Source organism: Gymnoscopelus microlampas (genome assembly GCF_963454915.1).
Source record: "Gymnoscopelus microlampas genome assembly, chromosome: 9".
In the NCBI taxonomy this organism is placed as follows: Eukaryota; Metazoa; Chordata; class Actinopteri; order Myctophiformes; family Myctophidae; genus Gymnoscopelus; species Gymnoscopelus microlampas.
Window position 1 is genome coordinate 8,101,980 of NC_139946.1, and position 18,379 is coordinate 8,120,358.

At 43.4% G+C, this 18,379-nt stretch overlaps 1 protein-coding gene across 1 annotated transcript in view; it reads left to right on the forward strand.

Moving 5' to 3' along the window:
- Positions 1-6,549: 6,549 nt before the first annotated feature.
- Positions 6,550-18,379, forward strand: part of LOC311051804 (glypican-5-like) — a 67,586-nt gene continuing 55,756 nt past the window's right edge. The window contains exons 1-2 of the mRNA XM_084066454.1: positions 6,550-6,931; positions 11,842-12,003. Coding sequence (XP_083922580.1) covers positions 6,742-6,931; positions 11,842-12,003 — 352 coding nt within the window. The 5' untranslated portion in view covers positions 6,550-6,741. The remainder of the gene's footprint in view (positions 6,932-11,841; positions 12,004-18,379) is intronic.

An 18,379-nucleotide genomic window follows, 5' to 3' on the forward strand; every position in this document is an offset into this window, starting at 1 on the left:
TTTTGGCTTAATTTTGTTTCTAAAGTGTAATTGCTGATTTGGGCTTGGTTCTGAAATGTAGTTTCTTATTTGGGCTTGTTTCTGAAGTGTAGTTGCTTATTTGGGCTTGTTTCTAAAGTGTAGTTGCTTATTTGGGCTTGTTTCTAAAGTGTAGTTGCTTATTTGGGCTTGTTTCTAATGTGTAGTTGCTTATTCGGGCTTGTTTCTAAAGTGTAGTTGAATTTATTTTAACCAGTGGTTGAAGGTTCCCACTTCCCCAATATTTCCATGTCATGGTTTTGACCCCCAAATGAATATGTATCTGAAAATCCTTTGTGCCAGGCCACCAGATTTGTGTTGTTGGGATGTTTCACATTGTATTTCAAGATTTTTTTTTTAAATAACTGATCTACAAGCTGCGACGCGTTTTGAGCTTGTAGATCGGCTATTTTCAATGTATACAATAGGTTTAAAATACTCATAATGGCCCAGTGCGGGCTTGTTTTCCTAGAACAGGCTGCTTAATTCTCTCAACAATCTGGCAACACGGGAGGTAGTCGTTAAAGGCGATGTGGTGCGAGTGTCTTAATCCCAAGTTCGTGAGTTCGAATCTCACCGGGGTACACGCTTTTGTATTTACAAATGAAATTCAGGTGTTCACGTGTTACAATGTGCAGGAGCTTTATAGCAGCATAAACCAACATAGTATTTATGTGCATATGTGTGTATTATTTATTTTATATTGTACACAAAAAAGCATGGGGCCACTGTGGCTCCTTCTGTTCTGTTGAGTCTCTCTCAACTACTAGGGAATACATACAAAATCTCCATGGACCATGGAGATTTTCAACATGCACTGCACTGATGTCAGACACAACAGAACCCATTCAACATGAATTGATATCATATAGGGGGATAAATGACCCCTGTGGCCCCTTCTGTTGTGTCTGACATCAGTGCAGTGCATGTTGAAAATCTCCATGGTTTCCGTTGTGTCTGCTGACATCAATTCATGTTGAATGGGTTCTGTTGTGTCTGACATCAGTGCATGTTGAACATTAGCCCCTACGGAACCTCTCCCTCCGCTGTACGCTGTATAGCTCCGAGATGAGGTCCCTCGTTAGTTACTGCCGTCTGTTTTCGAAATGGTCGCACGTCGTCCACTTTACATGTTTCTTACCCCTTTCTGCACATCGTATCCAAAAAGTAAAGCATTTCCACCACTCTCTCAGATGTTTGAAGTTTTAACGCGCCATAAAAGCTATCCAACGGGTTGAAGAAAGTATTTAATTTGCCTCGGTTTTCATCCGGTTCCATAATATTTTGCATTAGAAGATGCAATTCAACATTTGACCAGTAGGGTAAAAAGTAATGTTATCTCTACGGGCGCAACTCTTGCGCAATGTCTTAAAAACCATGTAACCGGATGAAAACCGAGGCAAATTAAATACTTTCTTCAACCCGTTGGATGGCTTTTATGGCGCGTTAAAACTTCAAACATCTGAGAGAGTGGCGGAAATGCTTTACTTTTTGGATACGATGTGCAGAAAGGGGTAAGAAACATGTAAAGTGGACGACGTGCGACCATTTCGAAAACAGACGGCAGTAACTAACGAGGAACCTCATCTCGGAGCTATACAGCGGAGGGAGAGGTTCCGTCGGAGCTAGTTGAACATCAAATCTTATATGTGCTTTTGGTTTAAGTTGTATCTGACATCAGTGTATGTTGTCGATCTCCATATTATGTGCCTTTGACTCCATAGATGTGCATTTGTTGGGGGCTATATATTAGCATTTGACTCCACATATAAGGTTTTGACCAGGCCGGCAAATTCTTCATTCATTTATCTAACTATATAAATGGGGACCGACTTCCGCACCCTCGGTGTCCACACCCCACAGCTCTGTTATCGAATAAACAACGCACCGCCAGACCACATGTCGCCAACTGACTCGCCACGGCTGCCGCGCTCCACCGCGCAACATAATTAATTCTACTCACCAAATGTCGGACAAAACGGAAGGGGAGGCAGCTTCGTACCGTTTACCGTGCGCACGACCTCATCACCACAACAGCAGGCAGCCGCTGCGGGGGTTTTTTCCTGTTTTTCAAAAAAAAAAAATTGGTCACCATTTTCTCCAGGCACCATTTCTGGTGTAACGTCGGGTGTTTCTTTTCACCAGCCAATCACCTTTCACGTTGCCACGTCCGTTGCCACGTCGCGCTGACGTACGCTAAACAAGCGCTGCCGTGCGCACAATGCAAACGAGCCCAAAGGCGCGCAAAAATAAGCCGACCATTGCTTAGACACAAAGTCAGACCTGGCAACGCAGCCTACGCCAATCATGTGTGAGAGATCTACAAGCTATGGGGCAGAGACGCCACCGTATCTTAGCAACAACTACAGCGCTCACTCTCATTGGTCGTGTCACGCTAAGAGCAGTCTCCAGACAATGGCATCGCAGACAGCTTGCTGTTACTGCTGTAGCCATCACAGGCAGTTGCAGCACGACGGACAGGGCGCTGTGATAGCTGCCATGTCGCTAACGCTAACCTGGTTGTCATGCCTGCAGCGGCTGTGCAATCACTTTGTCAACAATGCATGTTCGTGTGGTGAATGTCTATATTGCTGCTCAGTTCGTCCATTGTAGATGGTGTATGTTTGTGTGTGTCTTCTGGAGAACTATGTAGCTCCACAGCAACTACAGTAACTAACGTAATGGCAGGACCGCCCCGTGCAACGCATGTTAGGCTGCATTATGGTCATGTAGTAATTTCAGATAATTTCGCTCCGATTACAGCAGTGTTTATCAACCCTTTCACGCCGCCCCCCCCCCCCCCCCCCCAAATACACGTACTTGATCTGGGACCCCCCCATTCTGTTTGACTCCGTTCCACAAGTAAATATTGTGAAAATAGCCGATCTACAAGCTCGAAACGCCTCACGTTGACAGGCTTTGTAAGCTTGGAGATCGGCTATTTTCTACATGATTGCCTCTTTCTTAGATTCTTTGCCAATGTGGCCCATGTTTTCATAGCATAGTTTATTGACTACTTCTGTTGCAGAAATGGCCATTTCCTTTACTTTCGGTTTTTTATTGTCTCCGCCAGGCCGAAAGGCATGGCGCAAGACTATGTTTCACCCCCTGTCCGTCCGTCTGTGATAGCTAATCTCTCACATCGTTGACTTGATCGCAGCAAAATAACAGCCCGATGTGGAGAGTCAGTGAGAGCTGGATAAACGACGTAAAATGTGTCAAAAGGAGTCTGTAGCCTACGGCTGTCGATAAATGAACACATGACGTCGGTGGGAGAGGAGATATTGTGTCTTTTGGACAAACAGCAGCGTGGTGCTGATGTTTGTTGTGTGAAGCAGCTTAATGTCAGAGTGTTTGTGTTGGAGCGCCTCAGTGCGGCTGCAGAGTTCATGTGCAACCTCTTCCAGAGAGACACAGAGACACTAGAAACTCTGCTGGGGAAAAAAAACACTGCTGGGCATTGACTTTCCTATGGACATTGATCTACACACTGCAGGTATATCTGCTACACACACAACATCAAACTACACACTGCAGGTATGATGCAGCGTTTGCATTACAGCCAGCATGCCAGCGTAGTTCCCATATGCTTTCAAGGTGGGCTAAACCATATGGACCCCATGTCAGCAATGTCAGCGGCATCCACTTCAGTCCCAACTGCGATGCCCATGCAGGCTATAAGTAGCTTCTACCTGGCCCTTAGGTGGGCCCCAACTAGCCATGTTTATGTGGGACCAAGGCGGGTCCTAACTGGGTTTGCCCATGCAGGCTTTAACTGGGTTCTACCTGGGCCCTAGGTGTACCCTAACCAACCACAGTGCAGTGCCCATCGCTCCAATTGTTGTGACGTCAGGGCTCTCAATACTGCACATTGGTGGAGGAGGAGGGGCCGCAGGGCGACCGCACACATCGCTGAACCAATGGTAGCCCACGGATGTTTCCTCTGTGGATTTACAATCTGCCCCTCTATGCCACATATCATCCGCACTACAGGGTCTTCACTGACCGAGCCACGGCCCCACTGACCCTCATGACGCTACGCCACTTAAACGTGCGGCAGCATGCGCTGGGTTGCCAGGTTTGCACAGCCTGCGCCAGAAACAAGCAACCACCTTCATGAAAAAAAAAAAAACACCGAAATGGTCCGCAATGTTCCAGGGGTGTCCCCGCGCGTCCCAACACTCCACAGGGGGTCAGTGGACCATCTGGGGGTCCGCGGACCCCCTGTGGACCCCCTGAAACATAACAAATATTATTTCTTCAAATTTTTTCCTTTTTCAAAAAAACTTTTCCACAGTTTCACTCCGGCGATTTGGGTCCCCCAATATACACACGGCCCTATGGGCCCCGTGCGCGGCTGGGGTTGAGGGGGGCGTAGCCCCCCGAAACTCTAGTGTCTAATATCAGGGATATTTCTTGCTTACAAACTGATGGCTGTGCAAAGCAACTTAAACCATAAGGAATGCAGTAGGACTAAGATTGTATTTTCAGTTTTTCACAGCAGCATAAAGTATGTCAATTGCCAATATCATTTATTTTCCTTGCTTACAAACTGATGGCTGTGCAATTAGGGCAACAATGCAACTTAAACCATAAGGCATGCAGTAGGCCTAAGATTGTATTTTCAGTTTTTTCACAGCAGCATTAAGTCTGTCAAGTGCTTAAGTATGCACTATAATCCTGCTTCACCTGTTTTTCACTCCAGAATGTTTGTTCTCAAAGCTTAAACTTGATCTGCAAATGATTTGTGAAATGTCTCAGTTCCAGAACTGAGCCGTCCGAACTGCAGTCCCTGAGGCAGCATGTGGGCGACCTTCTAGATGGAGCTCAAGGCCTGCAATAGGTCACACAGAAAATTCAAGGTGTAGTGTCTGCTACCCAGGAGCTGGTGGAACCACAGGCATTTGGCATTTTGCCTGCCTACTCTGCAGAGGTATTGTTTCCATTTTGCATCGGTAACACAGTAATAATCCAATATAGTATTGGAATTAGTGTTGTGACAACTGGCTTGAACGGTTAAAATATATATATAAATTTCATCGACACATTTGCTGACCTGGCCTGGAATCGTACCTGGGTCAACCAGAGCCTCTGCCTCCCTAGGCGGGCTCACTAACCACCGCTATGGCCGACCCTCAGAGAGAGAGAGAGAGAGAGAGAGAGAGAGAGAGAGAGAGAGAGAGAGAGAGAGAGAGAGAGAGAGAGAGAGAGAGAGAGAGAGAGAGAGAGAGAGAGAGAGAGAGAGAGAGAGAGAGAGAGAGAGAGAGAATAGATTGAAGAGAGAGACATTGTGAGATTGTAGATCAGCTATTTTCACAATGAAGTATGTAAAAAACAGCGCCATGTCGGTTGTCAGTGTGACGTCATATGACGACAGCATGACATCACGCATGACATCACATCCTACCTATAAATTCTAGGATGCCGTCAGATCGCACCAGTTCGACGGCTTCCATAGTGGGTTTTGGTCATTGGAGAGGTGATGCACGTCACCTCTTTCTGAAGTGGGTACTTTCAAAGCCTGCCGTGGATTTAGGAGAGCACAAAACTCTCTCTCACACTGTGAGGTGCCTGTAAGGTGGCACTGCAAAGTGAACGACGCGTCACGCTAGACGTTCGGGCCGCGTAGCGGCCCGAACTTCTACTTTATTCATAATGTTCATTTACATTTTGTAATTGATGTATGTGAATCTTCATTAATTGATCTATTCATAATGTTCATTTACATTGTGTAATTGATTTATGTGAAGTCTTCATTCGTCAATTTATTCATAATGTTCATTTATATTTTGTAATTGATTTATGTGAAGTCAGTTGTTGCAGTGGCACCAAATGACCACGAGATGGTGGTCAAGTCCCATGATATTATGACGTAGCCTTAGCCTGCCTTATTCAATATGATTTCAAATCAAACTTATTAGTCAGGACAGTTAGTCATGTCATGTCTTGTGATCACTACACACGAGCATGTTGATTCAAGTGTAGCAATAAAAAAAAAAGGCTAGGCTACTCCACTACATCTCAAAGGCAAATATTGTACTTTTACTCCACCAGAATTATTTGAAAACTTTTGTTTCTTTGTATTTTGATTATTATTACAAAACTTACAGTAACCACTACAGCCCTATTTACATTTTGCCCATTTTTAAATAGCAGATCTACAAGCTCACAATGCAACGCATTGAAGTTTAACCTTTTTTAAAAAGGTTTAAAAAAAGTTAAAAAGTAAAAAAAAAAAGAAAAGTACTTTCTCCTTTTGGTACTTTAAGTACATTTTGATGCCAATACCTTTGTACCTTTACTCTTATACTTTTACTTGTAACATAGTATTTCAATATTTTCCCAGCGAGAGAGCGAGAGAGAGAGAGGGAGAGAGAGAGAGAGAGAGAGAGAGAGAGAGAGAGAGAGAGAGAGAGAGAGAGAGAGAGAGAGAGAGAGAGAGAGAGAGAGAGAGAGAGAGAGAGATAGATTAAAGCACATTTCACAGACCAGCACCAGCCTGCATAACATGTTGGGTCTGGACTGTGCAGTGTCCAGGCCGGGCGGTCATTCTGTATGAAGCCCTCATAGAGACCAGGTCCAGGTCCAGGCTGCGGAGGAAGTTTCTTTTGGACACGTGGATCATGTGTTGACACGATCGATCCCGCTGACTGTTCGTGGAGCCCTTATTAACCAGCAGAACTCCTCTGATCTCTAACTCTCTGTCATCATCGTCCCAGAGAGATGGTGCGATCACTGTTCCGCCCGGCTCCTCAAAGCGTTGACTTGTTGCGGTTGAGTTGTATTCTAGTTGTACTCATGATGATGTTGAGTGAAGCCGCTGCGGAGGTTGATAGTTGTTATGAGGTGAAGATGGCTTACATGATGCGACAGATAGGCACGGCGGAGCTGGTACCTGATCGACCCGGGACAGGTAAAGCAAAACAATATACCTAGAAAATAGCCGATCTACAAGCTCAGATCTGCTATTTTCAAACGGCCGAAATGTATATATATATAGTGCTGAAAGTGATTAATGTATGTTTTGTAATAATTATCTAAATATACAAAGTAACTAAGAACTAAAGTTTTCATATAATTGTAGTGGAGTGAAAGTATAATATTGTCTCTGCGATGTAGTGGAGTAGAAGTAAAAGTACAGACATTGGAAATACTCAGTTAAGTAAAAAACACCCCAAGAAATGTACTTAAGTACAGTAATTGAGTCCATGTACTAGTTTACACCACTGGCACTGGTGAGAGAGCATGAGTCCATTTCCCATGACTCCCAGTTAAACATTAATAGTCTATAAATATTATTTTAGTTTAAAGTTAATTTAGACTGCAACTCAAATTAATGGGCCTGTCCTACTCCTACCGTGAGCATTAGGCTATACATAAAGCTATTTTGATCATCTCTATGTTAATATCAGTCTAATTATGGGCGCAGGGTTATTAAAATGTTTTTTTGTACTCTTGTCACGTGTGGCCTCAAACAGCAACTGGGTCCCATTTGGGGTGAGCATAACCTTTAGAAACATGGGGATGAATTCCAAACCGGGGATCTCAAGGGATCATGCAAGTGCCCTGTGGCTGATTAAAAACAAAAACTGCTTTTCATCGGCACTGGAATGCCCATGATATTGTATGATGGTGCTGGCGCAGATGCCAGATTAGACTCTTCCTAAAATACTCATGACATTATTGTATCTTAGAAAGCGTACCACAACTCATGCCTTGATGGGGCCATTGTCATTTCCACTGCATTTCCAATGGAATGCATCATGTGGAGGAGCACAGAGTTTCTTTCTGTTGTTATCGGCATTAGACGAGCAATGCAACTACTAGGGCATTGGTTCTCAAAGTGGGGTCCGGGGACCCCCAGGGGTACTTAACGGGGTTCCAGGGGGTCCCCAGCTAAATGATGGATAGGAACCAAATGGACCCTTATGGGTCTGTAACTCTGAGAGTGTACAAATGGAACCAAATGGACCCTAACGGGTCCATTTGGTTCCATTTGTGCACTCTCAGAGTTAAATTAACATTGGTTTCAGAATGTGAATTGGGGTCCCAGAGGTATAAATGCCATTAAATGGAGGTCCGTAGCCTAATGCAAGTCAAACTGGGGGTCCTTGAAATTAAAATGGTTGAGAATCACTGCTAGAGAGCCGTAAAAACCTTCTCTTATTAGGGTCCCTGGCTTATCTTTTCAAATGGGGGTCCGCGGGGTAATAAGTGTCAATTTGGGGGTCCTTGACATGAAAAAGTTTGAGAACCACTGTACTAGGGAATACATACAAGATTACATTAATGCAACGAACTGTATGTCTGACACCAGCACTGCACTGGCCTCAGCTCCTGAGGAGAATGCCAGTGTCACTGAAGAAGAATGCATTCCTCACTCAGACGTAAATACACCTCCTCTACAGTATGCTGGTCACCTGGCCTGGGGATCCTATATGCCTGAGTAGGGCTGTCACCATTACAAATTTAAGTTGACGATTCATTGTGATTAAAGATTGAGTTGTGTGTCTGGCATTGAACATTGGAACATGTGAAAAAAATATGAATTTCTGTTTGCCTTTTAGGCTTCGTATAATCAAAAATTGCACAGGACAGTTATGACAAGTAACTTAAATACACAAAGAAATGATTGACATTTAATCATTTTAAATGTAAAAATAGCGTTCTAAGCTTGGAAATCTGGTATTTCTGCTATTTTTTTAATATTTGAAAATGGGTGAATTTTTTTCAACATGGACATGATTATGACGATTATGACGATTATGCAAAAATAATTGTGATTATCTCAAATAATTGCGATTAGACGATTATGTAATAATTGTGACAGGCCCATGCCTGAGCAATGGAGCTCTTCATCAACATTATGCAGCCCTATGGTATAGTAATATATTATTTAGGTTTTCAGCTGTATCTACATCAAGGGAAGTGATTACATTTTGGTCCCCACCCAGAGCCCAATCTGTTCAAAACGTTTTCAAACCCTATTTCCGAGTGGATCAGATTTGGATTTTGGGTGTTACAGGTATTAATTAATTAATCAAACTTCGATTTCTTATTGACATCATGTTTGCTGGGATAATTCAATGATCACACATCAGATATGAAAGTGATACCAATGCAGTTTTCTTTTACTAGGCCTACCCATGAAAAATCCAAATGTGATCCACTCCGACAGGGATTACACGTTTTGAACGCATGGGAGGAGAAATTGGGATTACTGCTTCGTCAGGCAAATGGCTGCTCAGATGTCACAGAGGGAATATGTTAGGGCTTAAGTCTTGCTCAGGGACACTTCGACATGTAGACTGGGCGAGCCAAAAGTCGAACTGGCAACCTTCCGATTCCCAGACAGCCTCTCTACCTAGACTCAGCTCAGCTACGACTCCTATTTAACTCCTAATCGCTTAGTATACACACGCCTCCTCAATATGCTGTCATTACAGAACATTTGTTTCAACCTGCTTGGAGGTGGAGACAGTTGTGTCAGGAAAATATACCCAGCTGTTTTTCAGATAAAAAAGGTGTCTTGTAAACTATTTATGTGAACCTCCAAGCACATAAAAACAAGCTCCTGTTTTCTATTTTTTCCGCCCCATGAATCCTGTCTGACCGAGGTCCGATGGTGTGTGTGTGTGTGTGTGTGTGTGTGTGCGTGTGTGTGTGCGTGTGCGTGTGTGTGTGTGTTTCTGCAGTACAAGGCCTTATTAACCTTCTCTTTTACTGACATTCTTCCGCTCTTGCCCTCTTTGATCTCTCCCTGGTCCTTCTTTCAGTCTTTTCTAGCTCTCCGTCTCTCTTTTGCACACATACATACACACGCGCTCGCTTGCACACACACACACACACACACACACACACACACACACACACACACACACACACACACACACACACACACACACACACACTTGATCCCAGGGCAGCTGCTGGCCAGCTTGGCTTACAGCAGTGCCAGTGTGGTCCTAATATCAGACGACACACACACACACACACACACACACACACACACACACACACACACACACACACACACACACACACACACACACACACACACACACACATACAGTACTACACACACACATTCATTGAGTGGTGAAGTATCACCCACTGTGCACGTCACGGGCTCCTAGCCGCGGCTCAATGAATTATCATTTTTGGAAAGTTTCAAAGTCGCTCATGCATTTCATTCATCAATGGTTCAATTGACCACACCTGTGGGATTTGAAACCCGGTCTCTTATTGAGGTGTTGATGCATGCTAGCATGTTGGACTGTTGCATAGCTCAGTGGTTCTCAAAGTGGGGTCCGGGGATTCCCCAGGGGTCCAGGCAGTCCCTGGCAAAATGTGTCAACAAGCCTTTTAACCACTTTATCCATTTATACGTTGGCTATTCAAAAATCTACAAGATCTACAAGCTTCACAGCGTGTCACTTTGTGCCGCGCTGAGAGCTCGTACATCTGCTATTTCTGAACATCTTAGAAAAATATCGAAAATGTTTGGGAAATGTAGAATACTTTTTTTTAACATACATCTTCTCTTCTGGGGGTCCCTGGCAGAAAACATTTTCAGATGGGCGTCCGTGGCCAAATATACAGTTTTTCAACTTTGAATACAGTTCTTCAACGTTGTAGAAAAAGTAGAAAGAAACTCATTATGCAGAATTTCCCATTTGACAAGTGTACAAAATGTATACAAATCTTTTGAAAATAGCAGATCTACAATATATTTTCAAATGGCCGAAATGTATAGGGCTGAAGTGGTTACTGTATGTTTTGTAATAATAATCAAAATCCAGAAAGTAACTATTGTAACTAAAGTTTTCAAATAATTGTAGTGGAGTAACAACATTTGCCTCTGAGATGTAGTGGAGTAGAAGTAAAAGTTCAGAAAATTGGAAATACTCCAGTAAAGTTAAAATACCTCAAAATTGTACTTGAGTAAATGTACTTAGTTACTTTACAACTGAACTCATGTCAGTCATACTGATCAATGATGGACATAACATCCATATCACATCCATATCTCCATATCACTGGTCAAAAGCCTAACTCCACTTGAGCTGGATTTGGGTAATGTGATGATAATATAAGGACACATGCAAGTGTCTGACCATGTACAGTATAAAGTGACCGTACCAACTTTGACGAGGCAGTATTGTGTTTTAAAAACATGTTTTTTTCCCTTCATTTCCTGAAAAGTAATATTTTGGACATAGTTGGTTTCTGCCCGATAGCAGAGATATACAAAAAAGCTTGAGAACTACTGATCTATGGAATTGCTGTGATATGGTTGCTGTGCGAGCAGAAACCTTGTACATGTCTAAAACTTACCTTTCAGGAGGAAAAGAAAAAACAAGAATGTAGTTATTTTAGTCACAAGCTCTTGTTATTAATACTCTGGTTAAATATTAATTAAAACCCACAGACAGATTTACCCCTTTTCAACATAGAGTAAATATTTGTGCATGTAATTGTAGGCGAATTTCTCATAAATGGCTAAAAGGAAAAGCAACGACATACTGTATGTTGCTTTATTGGATGTTTTGAAATGTGCTAAAGGCACTGACCTCTCCCTCTCTTTCTCTCTCTCTCTCTCTTGCTCTCTCTCGCTCGCTCTCACGCTCTCCCTCTGTCTGTTGCTCTGTGTGTGTCCCTCTCTTTATCCATTTCCATTTGTCAACCTCTTGGTCTCTTGGGATCTCTCTACATGTTTATCCACACCTCTGTCCCTCTCTCTTTGTCTGTCTTCATTTGTAATGCCATGGATTTATTGTATTTTATTGTATTTCATTTCTCCTTCATCTCTCTGTGTCTCAGGTGAGTCTCTCAGAGTGTGCATGCACGCCGGTCCCAGCTGCTGCACCAGTAAGATGGAAGACAGCTATGTGGCTGCCGTTCGCAGTGAGACTCAGCAGAAGATGCGATCCTACAGCTTCGAGCTCAAATACTTGCTTACTGGACATTCCAGGGCCTACCGCGGTAAGAGGAGAGAGGGGAGAGAATGAAGCAAAGAAGCAGCGGCTCCCAAACCTTTTCAGCTCGAAACCTAAACTTACAAAAATATATTAACCCATTCAATCAATTTTTTATAGCTATACCATTATTAAACCATTATTTTATACTTTGGGCTATTCAAAAATAGCAGATCTACAAGCTCAGATCTACGAGCTTGTAGATCTGCAATTTTCTTTTTGAAAAACCGTGAAAATCTTTGTCTTTGTCTTTTAAAGCGAACATTTTTAACTCAAATCTTTGCTTCTGGGGATTCTACAAATGTCTTCTAAATCCTAAAGGGGGCGATTTTTTCATGCGAATAATACGTTTCTTTTTAAAAACCTTATAAAGTCAATGCAAGCTTCCACATCCGTTTCGTTGAGCGAAAAATAGTCTTTTATTTATTCGGACCACATCCAAATTTTGCGTATATTCGCATAATCGCCGGTGTGTAATGACCTTAACAGTAAAAAGAAAACTTATGTTGCTATAATATCAGTGGTTCTCAAACTTTTTTTTATATTTGGCGGACCCCCACCCCCCCATCTCAATATATGTTGTTCCAGGGACCCCCAGAAGCAAAGATTTGAGTTAAACATGTATATATATATATATTCAAATATTTGCACACATTTTCACGATTTGTTTTCAAAAATAGCAGATCTACAAGCTTATAGCGCGGCACTCGGTTCGTTGTGAGCTTATAGACCTACGGTAATATTTTCACTACGTTTCTGAAACATTTCTGAAAAAAAAAAAAAAAAACTTCGGGGGGGAAAAGGAGGAAATGTATACTCAAGAGTCACGACTCATGAAAACGGGTACTGTGACCCAAAACGGTTCGCAACCCTATGTTTGGAAAACACTGCTTTAGAGGGGGGAAAATGTATCAGCTTGTCAGTTCTATAGATAGATTAGGCAGTATTCCGGTGAAATTCCAGCCCGTCTATTTTGGGCAGCGATACAAACGTCTGAATGGGAGTGCAGCGGCTACACGTTCTAATTAGTGTGCACTCAGACATGAAGCCTGTGTTCTTTCAGAAACAAGACTCACTAGCACAGAGAACAGCGTAGCGTTGCTGTCGGGCAGAAACCTCTTATCTCCATGTTTTAACCTTTTGTGTTTTTTTCGTAAATTAAATTAACGCCAAACTTCATCACACGACAAGCTTGTAGATCTGCTACTTTTGCTAATTTTGAATAGTTTTGGACAAGTGAGGTTTCCACCCGACAGTTGATATAGTACACAATGTACATGCCAGGCCTATAATTGCTATACAAAGAAAATGTAGTGTATTGCAATGTGAACGTACAATATATTTACATTCCTTTGAAAAAGCTGGATAACGTTTATTTCCTATCATTCCTCAGTCTAAATCCCCTTTTAATATAATTGACCTGTTGGTATATTTTCCTCCATTTGAACAACAAACCTCTTTGTTAAATTGTTTCTATCTCAACTTGTGCTTTTCAAACAACCAATAACATCTACTGCATGGATGGGAGCCAATGTCAATGATTGAGCAATTAAGACAAACATTTAGCTGAATGTGTGGGCTGATAATGTCAGTGGTAACGGCACTTCAATAGACCAATTTGTTTACCAACAGTGATATTGGACGCACAGGTGATTGTTTCATGCAATCAATTCCCAACATATTGTTTCGGGGTACGCTGGTTACAGTTAATTCAACCTCCTCTTGTGTGTTGGCTAGTGATGCGCGTCCTAGCGAGACATGACAGAATGGGTTTCATTTGGTGCCGGCGGCCTGCGCACGCATACTGGTTCTTATCAGTGTGACGTCGTCTGTTAAGGCAGTGGTTCTCAAACTTTTTCATGTCAAGGACCCCCAAATTGACACTTATTAGCCCGCGGACTCCCATTGGAAAAGATATTTCCAGGACCCCCATAAGAGAAGATTTTTACTGCTCTAGCAGTGATTTTCAACCATTTTAATTTCCCCCAGTTTGACACGCATTAGGTTACGGACCCACCCACATTTCATGTCATTTCTATCTCTGGGACCCCAATTTATATTGTAAAATCAATGTTCATTTAACTCAGAGAATGTACAAAATGGAACCAAATGGACCCTTTAGGGTCCATTTGTACACTCTCTGAGTTACAGACCCATAAGGGTCAATTTGGCTCCTAAATATCTATCATTTAGCTGGGGACCCCCTGGAACTCCCTCAAGGACCCCTGGGGGTCCCCGGACCCCACTTTGAGAACCAATGTGTTAAGGGGTCTATATATCAGTCAGGCTGTTGTTGCATCTCTCATCATTAGTATTTCGTTGGTTCGTCTTGAATCTGCTGGTTTGTTTGTGGTAGTGTACTCCTGTTTATTTGCGGCGCCACAGTGGCTAGCCAAACAAACAACCAATGTTCGATTGACTCTTTGAGCGAGCAAACTCTCTCAGTGAGAGAAGCGGAAAACGTTGTTACTACTCTCTACACCCTTTCACTCTCTCTGTGTGCCTCTCTCTCTCCGTCTGTGCGGTAATAAGGTTTTGTTCTGGGCCAATGAGAGAGTGAGGGCTAGAGAATGTTTACATTCAGTGTGTATCCCTGGCAAAGTGTTGTTGCTATGGGTAACAGCCGGTCTCTAACGGGCTGCTCTGAATAGGAGGAAGAATACTCTGCTTGTCCACTTGTCTCTCAACACTATTCACTAGCCTGCCTGCGCGCGTGTGTGCGCGACGCGCATGTGCGAGTGCATGGTGTGTGTGTGTGTGTGTGTGTGTGTGTGTGTGTGTGTGTGTGTGTGTGTGTGTGTGAGTGATGGTGAATATGAGACATTACAGTATCTCAGGTCCTGCTACCATAGACTGTGTTGTTTTAACCTTGTGTCCCTATTCTGCGAAAATAGAAGATCGGCTATTTTCAGAAAAGAGATATAGAGGGGAAAAAGGAGGGGGCCTTGTATAGATCCCTAGGGATCCTTAGGGTCAATGTGGTTAAGTTGCTATTTTAACTCATCTAATACTGGTGATAATGCAGAGACTGTGACTCTTTATATGGACCCAGTGTTCTTGAACCACAGTTTGAGACCCCATTAGTCTAGAGCAGTGATTATCTTCCTTTGGATTTCAAGGACCCCTAGAATTTAACCATGGACCCCCCTTTGCTTTAAAAAAAATCCCTGGAACCCCATTCTACACTGTAAAATCCTCAGTTTTTAGAGGCATAATAATGTAACTTTGCTCTGTGTTTACATAAACAAAACAAAAATAAATATATTTTTTTACCATCATTTCTCTCTATACCGGCAGTCATCAGCCACTGGAGCAGTGTGGTGGTGTTTACCTGCAAAAACACACTGCCCTCTCGCTGTATTTTGGTGTTTTCACTGTTTGTTTTGATTGACTGGGACGTTTTTTGGGCAACCAAAACATACGAAAACACCAAAATATATGTACATAATTGTTTTGTTAAGTAAACACAGGGCAAAGTTACACACTATGCCTTTGAAAACTGCTCTATTTTATGTACAAAAAGTTATTTTAACGTGTCCTCTAGTCCGTCTTACAGCTCAACAGCTGAAATTTTGGCACTCGCCCGAGGTGCCCGGGTTCACTTCCCAGGTAGGAGGACATCAATGTTATGGACTGCAGCTTTAACTCTCAGACTTAAAGCTTTAATTTCTAAATGATTAAATGATAACCCCCTCGAGGACCCCTGGGGGTCCCGGGACCCCACATAAAGGGCCAGCAATCTAGAGTGGCAGTTATCAAACTTTTTGGAACAGTGGTACATTTTTGTGAAACAAAGAGGTGCCAAAACTGCTGCCACGTGTAGGAAACAGGTTTTCAGATTACATACCTTTACACATTTACTTTAACCCATTAAGACCTGGAACGCATCTGTGCACTTTTTGATTTGAGCCAAAAAAGCATTATTTTACACTTTGGATATTCAAAAATAGCAGATATACAAGCTCTGAGCTTGTAGATCTGCTATTTTTGAAAAATCGAGAACATTGGTGCAAATCTTTGAATATTTATTCTTTAAAGCGAATATTTGTAACTCAAATCTTTGCTTCTGGGGTCCCTGGAACAAAATATTTTGAGATGGTGGTCCGCGGCCAAATACATATCATTTTAGGGGTCCTTGACATGAACCTCAGTCCTCAATGGGTTCATTTCAGTGTATGTAATTAATTAGCAACTTTTAATGGTCACAATGTTTAGAAAGCCTTTTCGACCGTGCTATCAATTGTCTTTATAAAAAGAAAACGTTGGTGAATGGCACTTTAAGCTGAATTATTAAATGAAAAAACCTCGATGACACTGATTTCCGTTAGCAGCTGAGTCTAATGTATCCCTGAACTCTATGGCTCACTGATTGAGAGGGCCTCTGGGCCAACTGAGACATGCCCAGTGGGGCTGTAGTCAAATGCCACCTTGAGAAGGCTCTATTTACACCCAGTGGATTACTGTTAGGATGGCAGGGGTGTGTGTGTGTGTGTGTGTGTGTGTGTGTGTGTGTGTGTGTGTGTGTGTGTGTGTGTGTGTGTGTGTGTGTGTGTGTGTGTGTGTGTGTGTGCGCGCGCTTGTGCGTGTGCGTGTGTGTGTGACTGTGTGTGTACGTGTGCGTGTGTGTTGTGTGTGTTGTGTGTCTGTGTCTGCTGTATGTTCTGGTACTGTAAGAGCCGTGTGCCCTCTCCCTCCCTCTCTGCCCAATCACAGAGGGTGAAAAAGTAATCACATGACTCCAGAGTAATCTCTGTCCTGTCACTCGATGCCGTTGTATTTGAGCTGCTGTTGCTAGGACACACATGCATGCACGCCACGGATACGCACGCACGCACGCACATACACACACACACACACACACACACACACACACACACACACACACACACACACACACACACACACACACACACACGCACACACGCTTGCACTCATACACACGCACCCACACAAACAGAAGCATTAAGTCCTACTGCACTTTCTGCTGTTTGGACAAGCGAGGCCCTAGCTTTGCCCCTTATGCCCCCCCCCCCCCCCCCCCCCCCCCCCCACGACATCTTTATCACACCCCCTCCTCACCCCCAAACTGTCATCACCCCAGACACTGCCTCCCTCCCCCCATTCACGTTTTTAATGCACACCCTTCCCCAGAGACTTTGTCATATCTGTGTATTGTCTAGTAAAAGCCTTTTATTGCAAATGTGCTAGTGATTAATTGCCGTCACTCAAAGAATGGCCACAGCCAGGGCTGACAGTGGCACACTGTGATCTGTTAGCAGTGCCCCCCCCCCCCCCACACACACACACACACACACACACACACACACACACACACACACACACACTGACAGACAGAGTGCCTCAGTGAAAGTTACAGACACACAGGCATCTCAAAGACAACAGTTGGGATCAGGTTTAATCCTCAAAAGCTCTCTGTCCATCATACCCGCCCCCCCTCTCTCTCTCTCTCTCTCTCTCTCTCTCTCCCTCTCTCTCTCTCTCTCGTGTACACTCTCTCTTCCTCTCTCGTCCTATACCCTTGTCTCTCGCCCCTCTGTGTCTTTCTCTCTGCCAGTTGTTGCCTCTCTTCTCTGTCTGTCAGAATGCCATCAGACTGACCTCACTCTCTGTAGAGTGCGCTCGTTTCAAACACACACACACACACACACACACACACACACTCGCGCTCATGCAGACACACAATTCTTTTTTTAAGCAGAGGGAGAGAAGTCCTCTGTGCCAGTTAGGCATTGGCTTACATAGGAAGCACGGTCGGTCATGAGATCAGGCCTCTCATTACCACCTGAATGTAGGAAAAGTGGATATTGAAATTGAGTGGCGGGATGAATTCATTTGTGTGCTATTTTGGATTGTACGCTGCCAGTCAGCTCAAGGACACGAGACTGAGACTGGTCACCCGTGTTTCTTTTTATAAGTCTGAAAGCTGCAGATGCAGATGGGGGTGCGTGGTGGCAGTGTACAAACTAGAAGAAAAGTGATCTCCGGGCCAACCAACACATCAGCATGCGATTCCAATTTGGGGATTTGGGGATTACGGGGAAACCGTATGGAGAAAACACTGTTTGATGGCCATTGTCATCTGACGTATGAGAGCATGTGTGCCTAATTTGGTGAATAAATTCACATTTCTATCACAACAGTGATATACTTTGAGGTATTTGTGGTGCCCCCTATGGGTGTAAAGGAAATCGCTTTTGGCCCTGCATTGTTTTAGAGGCCCTTCAATGTGTGATTTGGGGCAGATCGGACCTCTCTCTCCGATCATGTTCATCATTTGTGGCATTTTGGACAAAACGGGGCCCACCTATGAATCCTGGAGGCCAATCATACCCAATCGGAATGGAATGTAAACAATCTGACTA